This window comes from Anomalospiza imberbis, chromosome 5, assembly GCF_031753505.1.
Source record: "Anomalospiza imberbis isolate Cuckoo-Finch-1a 21T00152 chromosome 5, ASM3175350v1, whole genome shotgun sequence".
Classification (NCBI taxonomy): Eukaryota; Metazoa; Chordata; class Aves; order Passeriformes; family Viduidae; genus Anomalospiza; species Anomalospiza imberbis.
Window position 1 is genome coordinate 12,154,919 of NC_089685.1, and position 26,840 is coordinate 12,181,758.

At 38.1% G+C, this 26,840-nt stretch overlaps 2 protein-coding genes across 2 annotated transcripts in view; one reads left to right on the top strand and one right to left on the bottom strand.

Moving 5' to 3' along the window:
• The window catches only part of FAM185A (family with sequence similarity 185 member A), a 36,884-nt gene extending 33,597 nt beyond the window's left edge, over positions 1-3,287 (top strand). The window contains exon 8 of the mRNA XM_068189635.1: positions 2,691-3,287. Coding sequence (XP_068045736.1) covers positions 2,691-2,806 — 116 coding nt within the window. The 3' untranslated portion in view covers positions 2,807-3,287. The remainder of the gene's footprint in view (positions 1-2,690) is intronic.
• A 1,567-nt stretch (positions 3,288-4,854) lies between these two features.
• Positions 4,855-26,840, bottom strand: part of FBXL13 (F-box and leucine rich repeat protein 13) — a 59,645-nt gene continuing 37,659 nt past the window's right edge. The window contains 5 exon segments of the mRNA XM_068189264.1: positions 4,855-5,785; positions 13,573-13,642; positions 13,645-13,735; positions 17,435-17,584; positions 21,084-21,329. Of these exon segments, the coding sequence (XP_068045365.1) occupies positions 5,575-5,785; positions 13,573-13,642; positions 13,645-13,735; positions 17,435-17,584; positions 21,084-21,329 (768 nt within the window). The 3' untranslated portion in view covers positions 4,855-5,574.

Sequence of the window (26,840 nt, forward strand, 5' to 3'; positions counted from 1 at the left end):
GATACAAAACTATTGAAAATCAGTGATTCAGGAAAGCTTTGAGGAACTGAACTTTCAAATTTTAATGCATTCCATATCCAACACACTTATTCAACTTGGTGATTCATCACAGATTTAAGTCTGCAAGTTAGATGATGAGTAGAGGTCTGTGGATTTTGTTTTACTGTAGGAATGATACTGACCCTGAGTGTGGTTGAGACTGCTGCTGTCTGGAGCAATGAGGAGTGCAGAAATTGTACCAGGACATCCCCTTGGAGATGCCTGAAGGCATGTTGTAGTCTGATAACAAGGGGCACTGAAGTGACTCTGACATTGTTGGAGTCCTCCGAGATCTCTGTACTTCCAAACCATACCTCAGCCTATTGTGACTTGCTGTGGGTTTGGCCTATAAACTTAAATCGATCCCACTTAGAGCTGCTTAAGCACTGAAACACTATTGAAAAGTTCTGGCACATAGGCCTGAGTTGTGGAAACCAATGCAGTGATGTCAGTTGGAGTTTTGCCACTGTTTTTGCCGTGGCCAAAATTTAATTTCAGCTGTGTTACAGAGCAGAGCATGTTTGCAAAATTGGTTCAGAATCTGCTTCCCTGCCATCCCTCATGTTATTCCAGTCCCAAATTATTCTAAACTTAGAATTCACACAGTTAAATGAACACTGAAGTAATAATAAATGATATTTTGTAAAGATAAACCAAAGTGAAGGTTGATCTTAGTGATAAAGGCACTGGTTTGGGATTTTAAAGATCCCAGTTTAATTCCCAATATGGACACAAATCTTTTGTATAAATTTGGAAGGTCACTTATTCTCTCTTGGCCTCAGTTTCTTAATTATAAAATGAGACTGAGTTGAACTCTCTTCTTTGTTATACAATGAGCTTTTCAGAGCATGACTGTGAATACAAAGTGTATGTGAAACACGTAAGAAGAGAGATAGCTCATGGTTGTGGGGTTTTTTTTTAGGCCATTATCATAAGGAAACAGTAATAGTAGCAAAATGTCCAGGCATCTGGACAATCAGGTCTTGCTATGTCTCTTTTCAGTGTTTACAATAACAATTAAAATCTGAAATTACTTGGCCAGATCAGTATCTCATGGTTTAACCAGAACTGGCTATTGAGCACCAGGCACCACTCACTCCCCACCAGTGGGATGAGGGAGAGAAGCAGAAGAGTAAAAGTGAGAAAAGTCATGGTTGGGATAAAGAGACTTTGAAATTAAGACTTTGATGGATAAAGCAAAAGCTGTGCACACAAGCCAAGCAAAATAAGGGATTCTTTCACTACTTCCCAGGGCAGGCAGGTGTTCAGCCATCCCCAGGAAAGCAAGACTGTATCTCATGTAACAGGTACTGGCTCAGACAAATGCCATCACTGAATGTCCCCTGATCCTCCTTCTGCCAGCTCTGATACAGAACATGACACCATACAATATCCCTTTGGGCATTTGGGGTCAGCTGTCCTGGCTCTGTCCCCTCCCAGCTTATTGTGCACCCCCGGCCTCCTCTCTGGCAGAGAAGTATTAGAAGAAGAAAATGGCTTGATACTCTGAAAGGGCTACTCAGATATAACAAAATTTATATATTGTCAACACTGTTTTCATCAGTTTGGTCCATCCTAGCTACTATAAAAAAAATAACCCTATCCCAAAGAAAACCAGTACATGTAGGGTTTGTGTGGCAAGGTTGCTGGGAGGGGCTCTAGGGCTGGCTTCTGTTAGAAACTGCCAGAAGTTTCCCCTGTGTCCTACAGAGCCAGTGCCAGCCTGCTCCAAGATGGACCCACCACTGGCCAGGGTTGAACCCATCAGTGATGATGAATAACACAGTTAAAGAGGAAAAACCCTACTGCACACAGCAGCTGGAGAGAGGAGTGAAAATACTTGAGAGAAACAGCCCTGCTGATGTGCAGGCCAGTGCAGAAGCAGGGGCAGGAGGTGCTCCAGATGCCAGAGATTCCCCTGCAGCCCCTGGAGGTCTGCAGGGGTGCAGAGATCCACCTGCAGCTTGTGGAGGACTCTGTGTCAGAGCAGGGGAAGAGCATGAGGAGCTCTCCTCCTGTAGAGGAAGGAGAGGCAGAGATAATGTGTGAACTGACCAAAACCCCCATTCTCCATCCCCCTGTGCCTCTGGTGGGGAGGAAGTAGAGAAATCAGCAGTGAAATTAGAACAAAAGGAGGGGTGAGTGGGATATGTTTTTAAGATTTGGCTTTATTTTTTATAACCCTTCTCTGAGTTGACTGGGAATAAATGAAATTAATTTTTTTCCCTGGTCAAGTCTGTTTTCTCTGTGACAGTAACTGGTAACTGAACTCTCCCTGTCCTTATCTTGATCGATGAGGTTCTTGTTATATTTTCTCTGGCCTATTCATTTGAGGAGGAGAGTGGTAGAGTGACTTTGGTAGGTACCTGACAGCCAACCAGGGTCAACCCACCATAACACATTTCTTAGCTTAGAATAAAAAGTGCAGTACTATATAATAAAAACCACTACTCTATTGTAAAGATGTATTATGGGAAATTAGATAAATGCAAAAAAAATGTATCAAGAAGGAAATGCCTCTGCTAAAAGTACACAAATTCTAGCAAATAAAAGTGCTATAAGTGCTTCCAGGGAGCTTGGAAAAAAATGAGACTGTGAAGATGATATGTTTACTGTGTGTCAAATTAAACTAAGACAACTCTCTTTTCCAGGTCACATGAATCAAAGGGATGAAACAGACAAATGGATTAAGGCTGACACACAAAATGGCAAAGTATGTCTTAAAAGCCAAAGCTGGATCCAGTCTGTCAAGCTGAAGAGTTCTTAAAGGTGAAAGAGGCCAAGGAGATTAAATCAAGAAACCACAAGAAAGGAACATTTCTGTAAAATTATGAAACTTTTTGGATGAATATTCTTAATATAAAAGAGAAGCTATTAAAAATGAAAGCATTTTAACCCAAGATTTGCTTATGACAGTGCTGGTGCTAAACAGTCTGGTTTACTTTTAGTGCCTTTTAGAAATGAGATGATCTTATGTATTCAGAATTTATATAAGTTGACCCACTTACCGTATCAGTTTGAAAGCTGGTAGCTTTCAAACAAAAGTTTGGAGTTGTCATTTAAAAATAAAAAAGCATTTTCAACACTTCCAAGATGACATGCTTTGCAAGCTCTGTTATACTTTTAAATTAAATGTCTCGATACTGTGGGAATTCTACTGGTTTATGTGAAATGCAAAGAATTTTCTTCAACCAATTTGTATCATGGACAGGAAAAAATCACTTTTAGTGTGGTTCTTATGTGGTCTTTTCATTTGGTGATTGAACCCTGAGCAGTTCGTTCCTGGGCAATGGGTACTTTCTGTGTAAAAATACTTCTGTAAAATGGCAGAACTTGCTCTGTGTCATCCTGAACCTCTGATCTGTGGCTAGAAAGAAGAACTCCAGCTATGTCTACCACTGCTTACCTGCAATGAAAAGCTTTTAAAACAAATAAAAGTACCATGGATCTGGCTGATTTCAAGGTGGAGCACTCCTCCAACTGGACTTCTGGGGAGAGTCCACCTGAACATTCCCCTGAAGGAACAGCTGCCATAGAAAGGAGGTGTAGCCCTAGTGACTGAGAGCTGGAATCTCTTAGTTTGCTCTGTCTGCAGTGACAGAGCCCTGTCCTGCAAGGCTGCCAGGCAGCTCTTGGAGGCAGGAAGGCACAGAGGGAGGTGGGGGGAGCAGGTGGGTCTGCACAAGGGCAGGCTCGATTTTTGGAGAGGGTTCTGTGTCACTGTAATACAAACACACAGTGAAGTAAATGGAGCTTTTAAAAGCCTTTCCCTGCATCTCTATGGCACCTTATAAAAACAGTAGTGAAATTTGTGTTTTAAGCTGACATGTCAGAATCCTTGCCAGCTGAGGGGATAGCAAGGAGTGGGAGAGAATTGACTGTCAGCTCAGGCTTTAAGTTTTGTATCTATGTGTATGTTCTTGAGGTCATAATGGTACATTATGAAATAAACTTCTTTGCCACAGGATTCCCCAGGAGATATAATTGCCCCTGGCTAATGGACTTCAAGAGTCAAGGGCAGCATATCTGCTGTTATTCGGGGTGGTTAAAAACTCCACTTCCTGTTTATTGTTGTGTGTACTGTTTGTTGGGATGAGGTGGGCACTGATGCATAGGACAAATTATCTGTATTTTTAATATAAGCACTAATATATAAAACATTTCTAGTAGTTTACTAAAGGCATTACAACATTATTAGATATGAGTTATTATTATACTCTTAAAAGTTACAAAATTAATAAATTATAATGATTTTGGATATGCAGAAAAATATTTGAAACTAATGATTTCTATGCCCTGCTGCAGCCAAAGTGAAAAAAGCACCTCAAAATTCACATCACATGAAAACACGAAAACAGTCTAGTAGGTACTTCACAAGATTGAATCCATTTAATGGTCCCATTATTCACCTGAAATACAAAGCCTGTCAGCCTCTGAGATTAAGGTTGTGGTTTTTGAGACTGCTGCATCAGCAGTTTAGGGGAGAACATAGTAAGAAAACATGTTATTTTGTCCATATTCAAAAGAAAGCAAACTCAGACTTTAAATTCATTAATTTTCTAAATCTAGCAGGAATTAAACATCAGACTTGTTAGTTACTTGCTTAAAGAAGTTTAAATTAGCCAGCAGAAAGATTGTGCTACCACTAAAGCTACTGATGATATTCATTCCAAGCTAATGCATGTTGAGACCAGCTAGAATGTTAATATAAAGGTCAAGAATGAGTTGAAGGAGGACAAACCCTTGTGAGTTTCCTCAAAGGCATTGAACAATGTCTTGTTCTGCTCAGGTGGAACTGTTTTTCTCTAGATGAGGGAAGATTAGTAGGTTATCAGCAATTAGAATTTGAATGGCAAATCCCTTGTGTGCCCATATATCTTTTTTTGTCCATTTGATGAGAAGACATTCTTGTAACTGGAGCAAATTTATACTTTAACACTTTTTTTCATCGGTGCTCCCTTTAATTTGGTTCTCCTGCTCTCTCAGCTGCCAGCCAGCCCACAGTTCAGACCTGCAGACATGAACATTAGCTTGTTCAGAGAGTTGGACTCAGCCCAAGGGGCTTTTATGAGAATGAGGGCTCTGGGTGCTCAAGTGACTGTTGAGAAGTGGAGAACTGTGCTTAAATGCATGGGTGTAGTTGTGTATTAAAGAATCTGTAGTCACTGCCTACTCACTGCCCTCAGCTCCTCAGGAAGGCTGTACTTGATGGGTACCAGCCACATCAAGTGTGAAGTTCTCTGGGGAGTCAGTGTTTATGTCCTGGAGAGGACCTTCATGACAAACAAAGCCTCCAACACATGCAGATTTATTCATTGCTTACTCTGCACGGGACTACAAAAACTTTCTTTATTGAAAGATGAAGACAGCTTGAACCAACATCTGAGATTTAGCAGTGCTGTCTGAGTGCAGCTGTCTTGCTTGAAGGCATTCATACTCCTGTGCGAAAGATTAGCTATGCTTCCTTATTAATGCAACAAATGGCCTTTTATTAAAGTGTGATTAGTTTTGAGAAAAAATAACACAGTGGTCTTTTCATGCTCTAGAGAAAAACCCTTGAACTGTAGAGATGCTGCACGATTTCTTCATTTTTAATTTTGAAGAATTCATTTTTTCCGGCTCTGATCTGTGTTTTTTGGTGAAGGTGGTTATGTTACCATCCCAGTCATATCCAAGCCAGGAAGGACAGTCAGCATCATTATGTTCCTCTTCCTCCAGTTCAGCTGTGTATTTCAAGACAGCTTGTCTGCAGCAAGAGTTTAAAAATAATAATGACAAAAATTTTCAGAGGCTGTTTTAACAAAGAACACTAAAAACAGTTTAATGAGGAGAAGTTCCTTGCTTTAACTAAAGCTATCAATATTATAAAGGTGTTGTGGAAATTAAAGCAGAAGATAATTGGTTAGGTCATAGAGTCATGGAATTAATTAGGTTGGAAGAGGCCTCTGGCGAGGGTTTCAACCTGATGTTGTTTTAAGTGTATCCAGCTAGACCAGGTGAGTCATGGCTTTGCCAGATGAGTTCTGAATATCTTTAGAGATGAAGGTTGCAGAGTCTCTGGGATCCTCTTCAAGAGTTTGACCAACTTCCTGGTTAAAAAATTAAAGTTTCCTTGTAATCAGAGTTTTACATATGCCACTTGTCCTGTCAGTGCATCGTTGACAATGGTCTGGCTCTGTCTTCTGTATGCTCTGATGAGTTACAGACAGCAATAAGGTCTCCTCCATCTCGAGCCTTCTCCTGGGACTTAGCAAAGCAATTCTCTGAAGGTTCTTCACAGGTCACATGCTCCAGCACTTTAATGGTCTTGGTGGGCTTCATCCACACTTGATCTAGTGTGTCAGCATCTGCCTGAACACAGATCTGAGAGGATGATGCCACTGGAATAATAACATTCTCTTTGGAAGAAAACATAAAACCAAACAATATAAATAAACCAGCTACATCCAAAGGTATTACAGCATTTCCAGGGTGCTTTCTCATAGCTCTGTAGGAAGGCTACAGTAACTGTGCATGTCCCTCTGTTTTTCTGTTTGAACCAGCGTCTGTGGCACCTCCAAGTATTTTTATCCTTTCCTCATTCACCTTCTCCTTGCTTTTTGGCCAGCCTCTCTACTGTAGGCATCTTCTGTCACCAACCTCTTTTACCGTGTATTGTTTCAGAAATGGAATTGAGTGCACAACGGGCAGTGCTACAGGAGCCTTATGGTTACCTGCATTTACTGGCACTGGCTCTGGACCTGCCCCATGGCTGTGTTTTGCAGCTTCTGTGACAGCTGAACCAGAAGAGAGTTGTCTGTGATGCCCAAACTCACCCGTGACCCCTCAAATCTCTCTCAACATTTTGTGGCCACTGCCCTTTTGCAGAGTTAGAACACAAAACCAATAAACTGGACCAAAATTTGAGAAAATCAGGCCTCCTAAGTGAGACCCTCTAAAAAGAAGAGCAACTCTCCCTTCTTTTTTGGCGGTGTCAATCCAGCAATTTTCAGTACCTTCCCAAGTTGAAGAAACTGAACCTACCACTTGCAGTCTTGTGAATGTCTCTTTCTTTCCATGCCTTGTGTGACCTGGCTGCCAGCCTAGTCCTGCTGAGCAGAGCACCCTCCTGCCCGGCCTCCCCCGCTGCCAGCTCTGTGCTCCAGAAACCCCCCTGTGCTGAGTGTACTCCAGTGCTCCTGGGAAAGAGCCAACTCTGCATCTCCCATCCTCTCCAGGAGATTCAACCTGATCTGGTGTGTCACAGCCACAACAAGGCAGTCTTTCTTCCTGCTGGCCAACTCCTGAGCTCTGGAAAAATACAATATACACCATCCAGACAATACTGGAAAAAATCCAAATTGAAGTGCTCTGTTAGCTGCCAGTAATGCTGCTGCAGTGTTTTTTGTGTTTGTTTCCCAAGTGGAAATGCTGGAGATGGTTACAAGGGGCAGATGGTTACAGTGGTGCCCAGCTGTAATGCTTGCACCACTACAGCAGGAAAGGGAAGTGGGCAGGAGTGGAAAAGGGACAGAATTAGTGAAGCAAGAAGGGCTTGTTTTCAACCACTGCAGGATATTTTTTTTTATAAAATGTCCAACACTGACACACTCTATGAACCACATGAACACAAGGCTGCATCTGTTTTTATATTAGGGAGGCCTGCACCATTGAAGAATGTGTGCACAATTTATATGAGCTATAAGCTCTGACCTATAAAAAATCAACTCATCCAAGTCCAAATTCCTGTTTTTCATGGAAACTGCGATGTATAGTGGCTGTCTGAAGCATGTATAAGGGGAGCTGTTACTACTTTTTTGGAAACTTATGATGTCCCATGCCTGGAGCTACAGTTGAGTGGTTTGCCAGAAACAGCCATCCATTAATCATCAACACATGGTAAAATGATTGTTTATTTAAGATATACTGTACTATGACAGAGCTTGATTATTTTATTTATTTATTTATTTATTTGCTGTCTTAAATGAGCCAATTGATGAATAAAAGTATTTCAGCCAATAATTACTGTTATCTTTGGCAAAACAGCTATCTCCTGGTGTAAGTCAGACAAAAGTACTGGCTCAAACACAGGGCTTGAGCAGCACTGGAATACCTAATTGAATCCTTACCCAAAGATTGAATCCATTTTACTGAAAGGGGGTAACTGGGAAATACATTTCTGCAACATGGTCTGAATCCTGAGCCATTCCAAAATTCAACGATTTTTCAGAATCACAGAACGTGCAGAGTTGGAAGGAACCCACCAGGATCATGAAGCCCAACTCCCAGCCCCGCACAGCACCCAAGAGTCACCCTATTTGCCCAAGAGCATTGTCCAAACACTTCTAGAACTCTGTCAGGCTGGTGCTGTGACCACTGCCCTGGGGAGCCCGTTCCTATTTGACTTGGTCCATCATAATAAAAAGCAGAGGTTTTGAAAAAAACCTTTGTGAGCTGAGGTTACAGAAACCAAGCAACAGTAAAAAGTAATGGAAAATAAAAACTCAAACACGGGAGAAATGTTTATAGTGCAAATACAGGAGAAATTAGACAAGTGGAGGCAGGGAGCTAATGAGAAAAGCAGGAAGTGTTCTGCAGGCATGCTCCAGGTTACAAAATGTGATAAGACTACATAGGATGTGAAGCATTCTGAGGTCCATGTCAGCTGCAGTAGTTTCATCTTTTTATGGCATCCAGTTCATGTGCACTCAGTGTTTGAAACATGGCACTCCAGGAGCCTCTGTGTCACTTCCAAAAAGAGTATTACAGTCAGTGACAAGACAGTACTGTATTTTTGTTGCTTGTTAAACAGAAGACTTAGGAGTAATTGTTATTGGTCATTTACTGAATCATGTGTAGGAGGTCTTCATTTCCAATTTCATGTTTGTTAGCTCTTTCCTCCCCTGAGACCTGAATATTTGGATAACACCTAAGAAATTCTGATTTTTCAGGAAAAAAAGAGTTCTTGCAATCTCCTTTCTAACCAACAGCAGCCATTAGAAAGCACAACAACAAAAGCAAACAAAAATTAAAGTCTTCTCCAAATGTTAAATGTATCATAACTATTAAGACCTAATGTAATTTTTGTTTAAAAGGCAAAAAGTGTAAGAGGAATTGTTGATGAGTTACTTGTTAATAGCATATTCATGAGTTTAGGAGAAATGTAAGCAGTTAGTTCAGACAAGAAAGAGGGAAGCACCTAATTTTGCTCTCAAAGATGTTTTCAGGGAACCAAACTGTTACAGATGAGATGTAGTGTGGAGAAAGCACAAGATTAACTGGCTTCTCTGTCAGTGACAAGTTTCCTTTCTCATTTTGCATCTAGAAATGTTAACACAGAATGTTTTATAGGGAACAGAAACATTTCTCTAAAGATGCCAGTTGTGTTATTTCCTGTAGGAGTAGTCTTAAGGAAATCAAACTGACACAACCTTTTCCTACATTTTAGAAAGCAGTGAGTTAGGTTGTTTTTCTTCTAGCAGAAGAAATCAATTGTACCAGCACTATGTACTTCCATATTAGACTATCCACGATTCTTTCTGCCATTTAGAAACTGTATTAACTGAAAGGTCATTAGCCTCTGGATACAGAAAGATACCAGGCCACAGACCTTTTTTTCCTTCTAACATTTATTAAACCTGGAAGTAGGGCAGTATGTTGGCAAATATAATCTCAAAATCTACCTGATACTGGAAAGAATGAACAATTGAAACCCCATAACTGTTTCCTATGAAGCTGCATTGGACTGAAACTTGAAGAACTTTGTGGCTCCACATGTTTTCTATTTTAAATCTATCAAAACAGTAAAAATAAAAAAAAATTGAAAAATAATGTGCACAATAAAAGAGATATGACTCAATACTTGCAAGGTTTAGTCTATTAAGAAATGTCTGCTAGGACTGGTTAGTGTTTAGCAATAAATAATCGGTAATTCCTTTGGAACAATGAAGTAGTATTTTATGCCACAGATATTTTAAGACAACTTTAAACTAAAAACATGTTTATTCCATTGCTTATTTAGAACCTAAGCCACTAGCATATTTAATTCTACAGATGAATGTGATTTTTACCTAGATGACCTCTTCCATCTCCTTAAACAGAGAATGAAATTTCTCTACAATGTAGGTTTGACACCCTCAGAACATAAATTACACCTAAAATGAGCCTTTACCTTCTGTGAAAATCTAAGAACCGGAATATAGTTTCATGACTTAGTCTGAAAACAGAATTAGGGCCCGTTTTAGTTTTTCTGACAATCTATTGCTTGTCATTCACTACTAAAAACATACAGGTTGTGAAAGAAACACACAGTTTTATAGAAATATATGACAGTGACAAGACTGTCATTGCTTTTGATGCTGTTAAAAAGCTGCAGCAAGATAACTAACTCTAGAATCGTGCCCTATTTTCCTGTGCTTTTGATGTAGTTATTGGCAGAAGATAAAATTTTTATCATCGTTACCATATTGGCCTTGAACCGCAATTTAATAAAAAAGGTTTTCCTAAACTCGGAAACATGGAGGATGTGGAACATATCAAAATCTAGCTGTGAACTCACTTTTATCTTCTGAATATCTTTCCATCTGGATGCAGCCAGTATATTCTGTGGCCTGGCAAAATCTAGGGTGGGATGTCTTTGCACCTGTTGGAAGGAACAAACAAAAAATGTTTATTCTGCATAATCAATCCACCCAGTAGGTGTTGTGCTGGACTCAGATGGTGCAGGATAGGAATTTCCTGTCACTGAATTTGTGGTGTGAAGAGTTAGAGATAGAGGCTGGCAAGGAAAAAAACCATCCACTGTCCAGAAAATGAGACTCGAGAAAATAAAATTGGTGAAGTTTACTTAGTTCGAAACATCACAAAAAGGACAAAGATAACATTGGGTGGAGACATGTGTCTCATGGTTGCCTTTTTGTTTTGCAAAGATGTGTAACTCTCCAGGGTTATCTTTAGAGTAAAAATAACTGGTTGGGAAATTCCTTGGCCGGGTTAGAAGAGTTTAATCAAGACCTTTGGAGAACCCATTGCCCATGGGACTCCTAGGCAGAGGCAAAATTCTGGGTTATCCCAGGCCACAATAATGCAAATGGGTTTCTGAGAAGTCATGCAGCTCCTTGATGATCCTTCACCCAACACAAATTGGAATTTGCACAAATTTCTGTTCCCATTGCATCTCACTTATACAGGAAATGGATCAGCAAGCAGAATCAGAAAGGGCTTGTTGCTGCTCTAAACAGATATGAAGTCACAGAATAAACAAGTCAACAACAGTAATCTGAGGATAAAAGAAAATCTCTTAAGATGAGAAAAACTGTAAATCAGAAAATTATTAAAAGATTAAATGAATCTGAATTAATTTAATTTTTTCTTCAATTACCACTGTTGCATACCAATCCTTCAAGGCACTTTCTGTATCTAACAAGTGTTTAATTAGAAGTAGAGATTTTAAGGAGAGAGTTCTGAGATGACATTGAGAAAACTACATCTGAGAGAGAAGTGAAGAAAATAAGACCAATGACAGCAGAATTGTTTGTGGTAAGACAGGGAAATAGTAGAGGAGGATTTGGAAAGTGTGAAGCACACTGGAAATTCCTTTTGAGTTATTAGGCATATGTATTGGTGTTGTGGTCTCCAAAGCAGCTATTAAATGCTGGAATGGCTTAGCAGGAAGTACAGTACTTACAGAGGACCTGTTAGAGTACAGTTAGAGCTCTCCTAGTATAGGCTGTCTATATAGGATGGTATTTTAGATTTCTTATTCTCATAATGTTTTATTAAGTTATATACTTAGATATATCAACCATGTCTAAACTTCAGTTCCTTTCCAGTTTCAGGTCCTGTGGTATGTCTGGCCACTGTGCTGTTCTAGGTGTACAGGGCCTGGTCTGTAATGCTCTTAACCCCCATGGAAGGGTGGTGGACATTAAATCCACATCTTTTGAGACTCATAGGACTCAACTCAGTTCTCCCAATTTTTAAGAAGGGTAAAGAAGGAAAGCTCCAGCAATTACAGGCCCTTCAGTCTCACTTCAGTGCCTGGTAAAATTATAGAGAAGGTTATTCTGAGAATAATGAGAAATATTTGAGAGACAATTCAGTCACTGGGCACAACCAGCATAGGTTCATTGGTGCAAGTCCTGCTTAATCAACTTTATTTCCTTTTATGACAAGGTCATCCACCTTGCTGACCACAGGAAGCCAGTAGAAACGGTGGGTTTGGATTTTTGCAGAGCTTTTGGTACTGTCTCCAAAAGTATCCTGTATAAACTGTCCAGCACTCAGCTGAGCAAGTCCATAATACACTGAGTGAGCAACTGGCTCACAAGTTGGGCTCAAAGGGTTACAGTAAATGAGGTTATATCAGGTTAGTGGCCAGACATCAATGCTCAATTTGTCATGTTTTTATAAATTATATGGATGCAATAATTAAATGTAAAGTGTGCCAATGATACTAACAAGACTCCTTGCAGGGTAGAAAAGAGCTACAGAGAGATCAGAACAGACTGGAGAGCTGGGCAATTGCCAGCTGCGTGAAACTGAACAACAACAAATGCTCAATTTTTCACCTGAGCTGGGGTAAACCTGGTTATACATATGCACTGGGGGATGAAAGGCTGGAGAAAAAGCCCTGCAGAAAGGGATCTGGGAGTCTGGGTCAATGGAAAGTTGAACATGGGTTACCTGTGTCCTGGCAGCCAGGAGGGCCACCTGTGTCCTGGGGGCATCAGGCACAGCATCGCCAGCTGGGCAAGGGAGGGGATTGTCCTGCTCTGCTCTGCTCTGCACTGGGGCGGCCTCAACTCAAGTGCTGGGGGCAGTTCTGAGCACCACAATGCAAGAAAGACATTAAACTATTAGAGACCACCCAGAGAAAGGTGACCAAGATGGTGAAATATCTTGAGCACAAGAATTACAAGGAGCGGTTTATGTCATTTGGCTTGTTCAGCTTGGAGAAGGGAATGCTGAGGGGGAAGTGCTGACCAGTCGTAAGGCACAAGCTGTGTCAGGGGAAGTTCAGATTGAACTTTAAGAGAAGGTTCTTTACTGAGGGGTTGGTCAGTAAAAACCAACCTGGGAAAGAGGTCACAGCACCATAGCTTGACTCACTGTCCCCGTGCTGCGTTTTGAGCACAGGCACACATCTACTGCCATACACTGACATTCATTGGGAAACAGGCCCCACAAACCCTTGGAGTGAGCTCAAGTACACAGTGCGATGGCTGAGAGCATTCAGCCCAGCCTGGTTTTCTCATTCATGTTCCCATGTGTCTTTGAGGTAGTGTCCTTTGTCTGCAGAAACTTCCCTTCTTGGGCATTGTCTGCCATAAAGAGGCAGAGCCTGTATTGCTCTTCACTTCTGGCTGGAATATGTAGATAACTCTGCCAGACCACAGGAGTCCTGAGGCTCCCCCTTAGGAGGACACCCCCTATTTAGAGAAGCTAGATGGCTCAAGCCAGATACCTAGCATGGCACCATGATGCCAGTGAAGAAAAGAAGCTCATGTTTTGGGGTTCACAATGCCCTCTGAAGTAAGAATAGGAAATATTTTCTTGGTAATTTTTCTACAGTACAGTGTCGTGAGAATCTGGAGTTGCTCACAGCCTTTCCAAAGATATTTCCGGTATTGTCAGTAAGATGAATACAACCTGAGATGTCCAAGAAGGGGAGATAATGGCCGGCTACAGCAAAGTATTGGATACATGTATCAATCATCTGTAAATGAAGCAACAAGACATGCAGAAGTTAGAAGATTATTGAATAGATGAAAAAAAAACCCACACAGAGCACAGCTTTCATTTCTGATTGGCAGGAACACTGTTTTAAAATTGAAATAAGGTTGCTGGCACAGCAGAATTCTGACTCTCTGCAAGAGGTTCCACAGAAACTGTCACTTTCTAATATTAGATATTAGTTAACTGTGATTGCAGTCTAGTTTTAAATATTGTGGGTTTTTTTCACCTGCTGAGAATGGTTTCACTTTCCCACCCATATATGTGCATGCAGCACATAGAAGCCTTTAGTATTCGTGCTAATGCATTGCTGTCTCTAAGTTATGAGGATGCACTTGTATCACTTTTTAAACTCAGTTCTCTGTTACAAATGAGTGTCTCACACCAAGACTTTTTGAATGTGTGGTTGGTTTTTTTAGCTCTGAAGCACAACTCCTTGGTTTCACCTCACAAGCCCATTTCTCAGGAACTGAAACTGATTGCCATTAATGCTGGAAGTTGCATTTGAGAAAAACATGACACACAGTCTTCAAGGTACAGAAGCAGCCATACAAGCTAATAATTGCTCCACTGACCTCAACGGGAACAGTCAAGAATACATTATGCACATACTTTAATTACCTTGTTCATTCAGGATCAATAATCGAGAGGGAACATACCTGCTAAAGATATTTGATTAAAATCACTGGGGTGGTAAAAAGAGAGATGAAGATTTCACTATTTCACTTGCACTAAACAGCCAATCTCATGAGAATCTATATGAGACAAGGTGGCAAGATAAAGCTGGGGACTGGGGTTGTGGAAAAGAGGGTTAGCACTATCTCATGATAGTCCTCCTGTTACATAGAGAAATGTACATGTGCTTCGCTTATTCCAGGTCTGTTCATATGCTAAATATTAAGATCTACAATAGATTAATAAATAGATCAAAATATTAAGTAGATTCATATTATTATTTTTTAAAAAGTTGCTGACTCTGAAGTCAGTAACTGGTATCAGATGCCTTTAGAAAAATCTACATTTGTCTTACACTGGATCCTATTCCCTTTAGAGGACGGAATGACAGAATTCATTGTTAATTCTATTGTATCTTCAGAACTTAACTATTTAAAAGGGCAATTCATTTAACCAGAGATTTATTTTCAGTTCTTACTGTATTTTTTAATGTCTAGAATATTTCCCACAGCAACTTCATTTTTTCCTATGAAATAAGAATTACCCTTGAATCAGGCTCATTCCCTGAATAAGGCTCAGAACAGAATTGCTGAATATTTTATACAATCAGCATTTGCAAAATGACTTGTACCTGCCCTAGGCATACAGAACCATGACATGGAGATTCACAGCATCTCCACTGAAGTCGCTGGAATTTATTGAAAGACAATTGATTTGCCTCAGAATATAGGATTAAAGTTATAAACTCTTCTAATTTTAGAGCAACATGCATAGCACATTCAAAATATCCTATTTATATATTTATTTAATATTTTATATTATATATTAATATTTCTAAATTAATTTTAAAATTATTTTTCTTTAAAATAAGATACCTGATGTTGCAGGACGCATTAACATATATCCTTTGGAACAGGTTCATTCTGACTTTAATCTCCTGACCATTTTTAAACAGTTTCTGAGTGGAAAATATTTCTTAGCAGCTGGATACCCTCAATTTACACTACAGGTTGCCAAAGGATTTGTAAGACCCATTAGCTTTAACATCCACAGGTGTACCCATCTCATTTTATGGAGCTGCAAGCTGGATTCAAGTCAAAGACTTGTAAACTTATGGGTAGGTTTATGTGGAAGAGTCTCAATGTTCTTTTCTGAAAATAGTAGGGTATTAGCATTTAACAGATTGGCTTTATAACTGTTTAAAAAAAGATACCATCTAGGAACAAAGTGTTGGAAGGGGATTACTGGGTCACTGAGTTGATTCATTTTTCCCATTTGCAGGAAGTGCAAAATATGACCCAGTCCATTCCCTTACCAAAAGCCATACTAACATTCCTTAACAGTTTGCCCCATCTCCCTTCCCAGAAAGCTCTTTCATATTTCACTGCTGTGATAACCAAAAAAATCTCCCAAATGCCAGCCTAAATGTATTTACTGACATTTTATGGTGCTTGTTTTGTTTTGTTTTCCTCTGTTGGTGTGTCATGTGTCGGGCAAGCGTGGCAGACAGGACTGATTGCAGCGCTACATACTTGAACTGCTTTGGGAAGACCACTGTGCACAACCTCTGTTACCACTGTCATTGTGGAAAAATAGCTGAATATCTGTCTAAACCCAAAGGACACAGGAGATTAGGACCCATGGATATAATAATTAATGGTGCACAGTAATATATATAAGATATAAACCAAGGGCTAGTGTAAGATAGAGAATGGACTCCCAGATCTGAAACACGGCCAGTGAGCTTCTAGAGGCTGAGAAACTTATGTACATTTGGAAGGCAAACAACTTGATCAGACAATATCTAAATTTAGGGCTGGCTAATTAGTTGGCCAAATAATCTCAGATTAGTTGTGCAGGGGCTATGTTCAGCCACTGCAGGAAATGAGGGGATGTGTGGAGGACTGAAAGAATAGTCAGGGGTTATGGAGATGGGTGTTGGTAAGGAGCAAGGCAGGGACAAGTGATGGCTGCAGACTTACTGTGGAAGGAAATGGGACATGGTCATTTCAATGGGGAAAAAAATGAGGAAAACTGGTCATTGAGAGGCAACATTTTAAAGTATAGTTCAAGATGAACATTTCCAAAAATAGTAATAAACTGGTTCATTGCTATGTGATAGTGACAGAAGCAACATTATAACTTTTCCCATGAAATTTAAACAAAAAATGAAATCAGCATTTTAAAAATTGTGTTTGTATGCTTATTTTCAAAATGAAGCAAGTATTTTGTTTTGCTGTTAAAAATAAATTAAAACTGCATAAGTAATTAAATGCACCTAAGCCATAGCTATTAAGTCAGAAAGTACAGGGAAAGGTTATACACTTTCATAACAGCATCATTTCAAAAGGGAACACATGTTCAAGTACCGTAAAAAGATAATTGAGATATGAGTCTTTAGTCAAAAAGAAATGATACAGAAAATACAAGAAGAAAAATGCTGTAATGGAAGTTCATGGTAAAGAGGAACTAAGTTTCACTACAGATTAATCTTAATCTAAATAATTTAATTTGAGTGCTTCAGCATTTAGGCACCTCTTTTATTTCAAAGAAGTTACTGCCTTGCCGTGGAAAGACACAGGTATTAAGTTCTAATGCCCCAGTTTATGCTTTACCTGGGTTCAGAAAAAGAACTGGAAAAAAAAGCCCATGAAAATATCAAGACTAATTAAAACAAAGCCATAATCCTTTCAAAGCACCCAAAAGACCAGAACCTGGGAGAGTATTTGCAGGAAGTGATATATAATGTGAAAGCTCTTCTCTCTTCACCTTTGTTTAGATATCAACTCCTGGAGAGAAAAACTTTTACCTGATACAGTGTGGACAACTTTATACTGTACCTGCAACCATTAGAAGAATGCCAAATACTCCCAAGAGCCAAGTCTCAAATCTTAAAACTCACAGAAAAGCAGCTGAATGATGCCAGCAGGTCAAATTTCTGCATGAAGTAGTAAGCAATTCTTTGTAATAGCAATCCCAGAACTATCACCCTATTTCTTTTCCATACCTTTGGGCAACCTCCTGTGTTGACAGATGTCAGTCTGTGGCAGTGAAATGCCATTGTTTTCAGAGCTTCATCTGTCAGCGGAGGGCAGTAAGAGACATGGCAGTGTTCCAGGTATTCTGTGCCCTTGCAGAACTCCATTACAACACGTGTACATCAATCCTTTGATCCACTTCAGACACTTCAGTTCTCTAGGTACCCTTCATTAGTAGTGAAGTCATTCTGCCATTGACTGGGAATGTCACTAGAAAAAGAAGAAATGCATTAAGGGGCTATTTTTAGTTGTTTATATATTATACTGTGAGTTCATTAGACTAACATCTATGTAAGCTCCACTGTGTGCATTAAAACATGTCGAATTTGGGTTCTTTAAATTGAGTACAACCCAGAATGTAAAATGTTTTGCTTAGAGAACCAGGCCCAAATAAATTCATTCTACTGCTCCCGGCAAATATCCATTTTAGTGTATAGCAACTTCTCCTTCTTCTCTTTTAAATGGACAGAACATTGTATCTCTATAAATCACTTTTTTTTTTTTTTTGAAGGAAATGGGTAAGAACCTCAGGACTATCACTCAAGAGTTCTGGGCTCTGATTTGCTTTGTGGAGTTCAGACCACTTAACTGTGACATTGGTTGCCTGCAATTTCTATCCTAGTTTTTAGAGAGAATAAACATTCGCAGATACTAGTGACTCCAATTCCAGCACATTTATAACTCAAATACTAGCTTTTTCATATATTCTGTAAAGCAGATGGTCTTGGAAAATAACAATGGAACTCCTGTGAAAGGTCACTTAGATTCTTAAAATACACTTTTCTCTTTTGCACTCTGAAACTTTTTTTACTTTTCAGCTTGAATCTTTTCCAAGCCTGAAAACCGTAATTTCTAGGCTTATAAAGAGAAGTTAGACCTTCTACTGAAACCTTCTCTGGACACCTCTTGAAAAGAGATGCCTAAAATCACACTTCTTCACCTCCATGACATGAGGATCACCGGACAGCCTGCAGCTCTCCCAGAGGTTTAGCTTCAGTCAGAATCTCTTCTCTTCTGTCATGTCCAGCCTAAAACCCTGGTGAGATTCCTTAAATGTGTCACTGAGCTAGGTTCCAGGCCTGCTAATCTTGGCCAAAGGCCAGAGTAATTTGTCATTTACTGGAATAGCAATTCTACCTCTACAGGGAAAACAAGGAAGTACACATAGTAGATTTAATAAAAAACACTGGTTGCATGAAGCTTTTCAAAGCTTTCAAGAATTAGTCCTGAGGTAAAAAGACTAAGCACCACATGGATAAATAAAATGTGTACACACACACAGACACAAAAATGCATGTATTTATTATGCACAAATATATCTTTCTGCATAATAAATACATGCTATATATTTATACATGTTATATATTTATCATTCTGAGAGGATTACCTCTGCAGTAATCAGACTGTTGCCACTAACACACAGCTAATTTCTCCTTGTGTTACATAGGAACTCTCACAATAACACAGGGTTGATAACTAGAAAATATTATTTTTAAATGACAAAAGACTATGTGTTTCTGTGTGATTTTCATAAGTTTTACCTAAACAGATGCAAAGAAGCTTATCAGATCTGAAATTTTTTTCATAGTCCATACTTCTAAGATTTTTGTCTGTATCTTCTATCTGGTTTCATTTTCTTTTTGTCTATTGATACAGCTATATCAAGGCAGTTTTTCTTGGGCTTTGGGACCTTGTTTTATTTTACAAAATATTAGATTGTCAGTGTTTGAACCTAGGATTGGTTAAAGTGGAAAATTCAGAATTTATATTAATTGGCTTTTCTACCCGCCCTGTTTCAATCTTGGATTTATGGGCTGTTTTTCACCTGAAATACAGAAACATTCTACACCCAGCAACTAAATGTTTTTCATCAATGTGCAAGAGAAACTGCACTCCTTTCAGAATTAGGCTTCACATGTGATGACTTAATCACTACATTCTCAGCTAGGGTATGTAACACAAGCTGAAGCCAAGATTGCAATGCCTGTTAGATATGTTTATCTTGTTTTTACTAGCATAGCTTGTCTACATATTTATTTTAAATATCCTTCAAAGTTAGGTTCTGAATTTACTCAACTTTAAGTCTACCCCTACATGCTTTTGCAAATAGCATTCAAATAATATTTGCATTCAAAAGAGATGGAGCTTTGTTTGCTTACTTCATCTCTGTATCCCTGGTTATGCATCTATAGAGAAAATAACAGACGAGGTTGTGAGGATAAATTATGTTTGCAACACATTTAGACACTATAAAAAGTCAAATGCCATATGAAGAAAATGTAATTTTCTAACTTAATTGCACAATTTTAGTTCTGTATAAATAAGGCCTGAGGATACACACAAACATCAATGAAAAGGTCAAATACTAAATTGCTGTTCATTAAGTGAACATTGTCTGAGTTATGAATGAACAGGGATCCTATTTTCAAAATATGGGATCGCATAAGTGTTTACATTCTGTTGTAGTACCTAGGAACAGGCAATGTGATTACAATGGGCTTACTCTCCGTAAATTTTTCATAAAATAATATCCTTAGATTCAATTTACAAAAAAAGACTTGTCATTTTATTTTGAGTCACTCTGTATCTCTTCTTTCTCCTGCCTTCCTTAGATCAATGAAAACAGGGCTTCTACAACTCCTACATGTACTCCCTACTGCTGCTTTCTTCCTCAAAAAGTTCAAATTCATTTGGCATGCAGGGAAAGCAGAAACACTTCTTTTTAACAGTCTTTTTTTCAAACTTCCTCTGTGTAATGAGACACCTGAAATAGCTTCTTAGCCATGCACAGGGCACAACACAGAAGTGAATATTCTCCTCTGAGAGCAGCAGCACTGGCACCACACAACTTTCCATGAGGTACACAAGAGGTACATAGTTGGTCATTAGTAAAAGCATGGAACTTTACACAGAACATTCATGAAAGACAAGTCAGAATTATTCCTAGAGAAGCAAATGGCCTGATGTGTATGTTGAGCAACAAGATTCAAACCAGATATAGCCCTTGTGGTACAACAACTGACTCATTTTTACAATATGTGGCTATAAAATGATGGATGTTGAAGATTTGTAATGGAAAATGTAGAAGCTGAGGACTGGGATTATGTGATGGCATTAGCTGTATCTGCAGCCAGTTGCAGTTGATCTGCAACTGTTTATGGGCATGAAATTGATACCATTAAAAATACATTATTTAAGCATTTCTGTTATATATAGTTAGGAATGATTCTTAGTTACAAGAAAAAGTGCTTTTATTTGGATGTCAATTCCTAGCAAGAGAGATGGTTCTTTCTGCTACTGTAAAGTTACCTGCTAGTGTTTATTTCTCCTACTGTTTTGAAATACAAAGTAAAACCAAAAACAAATACAAAGCACATCTATGCAATCATATTGAGTTTGTGAAATCTTCAAAAGGATTTTGGTAAACTCCAAGCAACCTGTGATAAGGACAAGGAATTTCACAGTTTAACCATACATTTTGGAAACAGTCATTTCCCCTTCATTCTGAATTTTCAAACCAAGTTGATTTCACGCCCACTAGGTTCTGCATGGAAGTAAGCAGCAAAAAAACTGCCCCCTCTTCACCCTTTTCAAGCCAAAATTGAATGGATCTCAGGCATATGGAGCTGTAGGAATGAAAAGGGGGAATTTTTGATGTAGAATGGTGTTATGAAGAATGAAGGGTGACATGCAGAACAAAACAAGATCAGTTTTGGATGTGGTTAATTTAATGAACATGGGGGGCTTCCAGGGAACACCAAGAAAAAGGCTAAGTTTTACCTGAATCCCATTGTCACTGAAATCTTTGCATTGTGATATAGAAAGTTCCAATATTTTTCCATGGCAGCCAAGGCCTCTCAAGCCCTAAAAAAAAATTTTGAAAAATTAATAGAGAAAGGGAAAAAAATCTATTTTCCTACCTCTTGAGAAACAAAGAAACTGAAGAAAGGTAGTGTGATGTGAAATACTTCCACCAGCAAAACACATTTACAGATCTCCTCTAAAATTTGAGTTGGAAGAACTTTTCACAATTTTTTTTTTTTTTTTGGAGGGTGGAGGCAGGGTTGTTTGTTTGATTTGGTTGGGAGTTTTTGTTGGAAGAACAAAATACTACTTGCCAAGACCAAATGTGTTAAAATTACTGTCTTACCATTAAGGGCTTTATGGCTACAGCTATAGCATAAGACAACATTTGAAATGGTGCTGTCCCAGTCAAAAGTGTATGAACAGCCTCCTTATTCAAGACAATAAGGAGATGAAAACTTTGGTAATTTCCCATTTCAGAATGGTAGAAGCATTTAAAGATGCTTTGTGATTTTTACTGCTTCAACACCAGAAAACTGGGCAATGTTCTAATCCTAAATGCTCTAATTTGAAGGAAAATTAAATGTTGATTTTGTAAAATTAATTTTGATAATCACAGCAGAATATCTCTGTATTTCATATCAATAAAGTAAGCTTTACTGGAAAAAACAAGTTATCCCTTTTTTTCATATGGTTAACAAGGTATCTACAATTAGACAGTGAACAGCACTGCCTAATTGTAGGCAGAGAGGAAGTATCATCCTGAAAAAATAAGCACATGTAGAGAAGTGTCTGGAACCCAGATGTGGACACTGTAATGATAATGCTGGAAGAGTGCGGCTGGAGTTCAAATTCTGCAGATTCCTGAAATCTCACAAGCTGGATAGATACAGAAAATGGAACAATGAAAGAAATTTCCAATCTTGGCTACTTATGAAAACACAAAACTTAGCATTTTTCTCAGCAGACGCAGTTATCTGGTGAGAGCTACTTTCAACAGCTTCATGAAAATCCACAGATTTCAAATTTTTGTTGACCAGAGTACTCCTATTCAAGACAATAAAACAGTTATGTGCTTAAATCTTAATGGGTTTATGCCAGAACTTGAATTTCTTACAGCAAAGACTGATGGCCTGATATATGTGATCTCAAGGACATAATTTTTTCTTGCATTCTTCTTTACTTAAAAGTGACACCACTTTAATGCACTTGCTAATGAAATACTAAAGAATACAATAAAGATTTTTTTTGCTACATGAAAATTGATGTTGTTATCACTTCAAAGGAAATTTATAATCATTTTATACGACTAAAGTGACATTAAATCACAGAAAAACTATTTTATATAAATGAAAATCAATGTCTACATTAAGGCATTTTGTTAACAGTTACAGATTTAAGAAAAAGTGGAGACTTGAAAGACAAGGAATGTCATTGGGACATTCATAAAAAAAACTAGGAAACTTTCATGTTTCCAGAAAGAAGCCTCTTCAAACAATCTCTATACAGGAAGCTTAATCTATATGAAATTTTTAAACTATTATTTTTGTATCTAACATTCATACAGAGGAGTCAATTATCAGTAGTTTTATTAGACTTCCTGATTTATTCCCTGATAAATGATGTCAGGGATCTCCACCCAGGATATTGTCCTATTTCTGGAAAATTTCATCTTCTATACTAAACCTCCTCACATTTATGGAAGATATGGTTGGAGTTATCATACTGGAACTCCTGAAAACAGATGATGGCAGAACAAATACTGTGCAACGCACTGACTAGGATCACCCACTCTCCAAAAACCTATTTCTCCTTTAGTGTCAATAAATTACTCCTGTATCTTGGATGCATCTTCTGTTGCTATGGAGAAAGAGAAGACTTTGTCCAGCATCTCTTCTACAGCATATTGTCATTTCCATTTTGAAAACAATTTAAAAAGAAACTTCTTAATCCTCTGTATCAGCTGGTTTTTTAAAATAATTTTTACTTTTTTTTCTTTTTCAGTTACTTTATATCATAAGGCCTACAGACATTTATTTACAGAACATCATTTATTATTATTTCACCATGGTTCCTGTGGGCAAGAAAATGACTAATGACCGTACCAGCTGGTGAGGGTCTTCACTTGCTAGAGACAAAAGCCATCTGAGGCTATGACATACCAAAGAATAATTTATATTCTCATGCTGAAAGTCTCTGCCTTTCCACTGCAGACTGCAATGAATTTGCTGTCTCTCACTAACAAGAACCCTGTGCTAGGATATTTCCAACTTCATCTGAGATTTCTGTTCACACATCTCTTTGCAGCCTTCAAGGTCAACATCTCTATTGTATCTTTGTGTTCCAGAGATATACAGATGTTATTTCCTATTCATACTCCAAACCAAACTGATTGACTCCAAAGTGACTCCAGTCCTTGGACAGCTCTTAAAAGGTGTCTCCCACCATCTATGCCTGAGCCATTTACTATTAGATTACTCAATTTATCCTCTAAAATGCTCTGATTTCTGTACAGATTAACCACAGTCAGGCACCAGTGTCATGGATTGAACACTAGGATAGAAAAAAACAGATTCATTTTGCTATTAAAAGCACATATGTGTCAGGACAAAGTTCAGATTCACATAGTAAAGACCTCCTGGGAATTGGATAAGCAAATGTAGCTGTACTGTTTCTAATACCTGAGCTAATACGATGGTGGGCCAAATCTGTTTTCAGGAACTGTAGGGACATTTTTCTTTTGTAGTGTAAAAATCCCCCTGTATAACACATGCCATAAAATTCAATTTCTATACCTAACACCATTTGTGGTTAGACCAGGTCATAGTTTACAAACTATGATTGCCAATGTTTCTTGAGACAGTCCAGATGACAGGGATTCCGTTGTAACAAAATATCCTGGAACACTATCAAGCCTGATTTTGAACGTTGCTGAGTACTTTTAATTGCAGGTGATTTGCACTGGGACTGCAGGTGCTGGCACCCCTGGCATTGATCACAGTGACTCTGTTTTAGTATTTCCTATTTTTATGTAGCATTAAGTTCCTAAGTCTCCAGATTAAATGCTCTGTTTCTCCACTCTCCTAAACAAGTTGGAATTTGGAGCCCACTTTAATATACTTTAACTTTTTTTTTTCCTGCCTTGGGAATGTGTGGGATTTGTCACATCCTTTCCTTTGGAAATCAAATGCAACTAATTCATTTGCAGTCTGTAGCTGGTTATATCTATTAGACACAAAGATATCTTTTCCTTAACTGCTACAAGGCTATTCCTCAGTCCTAATGGCTTAATTTTCTAATGACCAGAACGCAAGGCCAGACTATGGATTCAAGTTACTGCAGATTCAGAATTTTATCTTTGATTTCAGAAGAGTTTCAGAGTTGTCCCCATTTTTAAAGTATTGTACCTATTTTTTTGTGTGTGTTTCAGGCTATTTTTTTTTATTTCTAATTATTACTCTGCATATAACTCACCCCTGATATTAAGCTTGCCTGAGCCTGTGTTGGGGCTGTTTTAGTTCCTGAACGCTTTATGTAACTCAGGAGTCAACTAAGTTTATTTTATTATTCTTTGCTATGTTTTTCTGTCTAAATCCTGCTTGATTGAAGACATTTTCTTCAAATGTCCTAACACTTTTATACCAAATTACTTTTCTAATGTCCCAGGAATATGGGTGGTCCAGGCCATATGGATCAGCAGCTTGTGTTGGACCGAGGGAAGTGGGGCAGCTGCAGGCTCTCAGACTCACCCTTGGAGCAGAGCTGCCAGAACCTTGTCATGTAGACATTGGGGAGAAATCAAGACATTTTAACAAACATATGGAGGGTGTGAGAATAAAATTTGTGACTAGAACTGCTTCTCTAACTCATGGAAGCAGTTCCAGTGAGTCTGCTTTCCTAAGACAGACAGATTTTTGTCCTGAGTGCTAATGTTACCATCTCTGGAATAGAAGCTCAGATCCCTTGCATATATTGTAAATAATTTTACAGTGTTTTCTAAAATTTTTGTAACATTATCTCTGCATTCATGGACACATTCACCATACTCAAAATTTAAAACACTATAGTCCCTATTGCAAGGAGTTTAGAGGAGCAAAACATGAGGCAAAACAATGAGGGATAGAGTGATAGCTAGAAAAAAGAGAATCTTCACAAAGATTTTAAACAGTTTTTCTTTCAAAGAACTCAAAATCTTTGCTCTGTCATTGCATTGTTTCTTTACTTTTTTAAAGAAATGTCTCAATTATTTTAATTTCTAAGATTTTTTTAAGTTTTCTATAATTTAAAAAACTAATCTCGAGTACTTCAAGAATGACAAAACCAGATATCCTTTTCTATCAAAAAATATTATTGAGACTTAAAAAGCGTGTGTTGTTTAATTTTTTTTTAATAATGAAGGAAATATTTTCTGAAATGTAAAATTATGAATGCTAAAATTACAGAGTGAAAAAATTAATATTAAAAATGTAATTGTGTGGAGTTTTAATTTAATGTTATGTGTCTTCTGAGAGTAAGAGCAATGTAGTCAAAGCCCTAATGAGAAAAGTACAGAAACTTTATTATGCCACCAGTTCCTCATATGTTTGAAGTTCACTTCCTTCTCATTGCATATTTGGTTTTGTTAATGACTGGTCTTATTTAGCAAGACACTTAAGCAACATGCAACTTAAACATGACATGAATTAATTCCCTTTTTCTAGCTAGTGTTCACAAGGTTCCCTAGACATATTTTTTCATGCAAAATGTACAAAAAATGTACAATCAAAATCTGAACATATGCAGTGATTACTTTTATTTAGTTTCCTATTTTCTGTTGAGAAGTAGGCTCAGGATAAGTATAATAAACTTCTCCAAACATTAGACTTCTAATGTCTATGTTTGAAGAAGCAGGAGAAGAGAAAGGCACCAATACTGAGGGAAAAACTTCCATTTTGATTAAGTCTGTCATACCTGAGACAAAAATATATAAGAAAATATGGCTCTATTATATCTTTTCTCCACTATGTTTCCTTAAGTATATGTCAATCCTTATTGCAAGAATTTCTGCTCTGCTTTGAAGGGCAGAAGGATTCTTCTGTCATTTGAAAAAAACAGAAAGGAAATTTCTCTTATGTAATGCAAATCTAAGTTGCACCTTCTAAGTTTTAAACACTAAACAGCATGACAGGAAAAGCAAGAGAGATCCACAGCACAAACTGCTGGAAAGCACGGCTTTACAATTTTTTTTATTTAACACAGCATATGAGTGTTGATTACTGTACATGAAACACTGTGCTGTCTGTTGCATTTTAAAACCAATGCTTAGCCTAAGTTGACAGAGATCATAGTATGACTTCCTCTATATGCTAATAAAATGTATAATATAAAGTCAAAGCATACAAATAGTAGCTTGTTACAGAGCAGACTGATAGGTTTCCTTTTATCAAGTAAAGTTTTAAGACTAAGAAATGTATTTAATATTTAATGTATTTATTTTATATGTGCATGAATTTTACATGCTTAAATACAGCAAACAGCTAAACCCACAAGTTTTTTCCTACTATAGCACTCAGAAATTGCAAAAATTAAAAT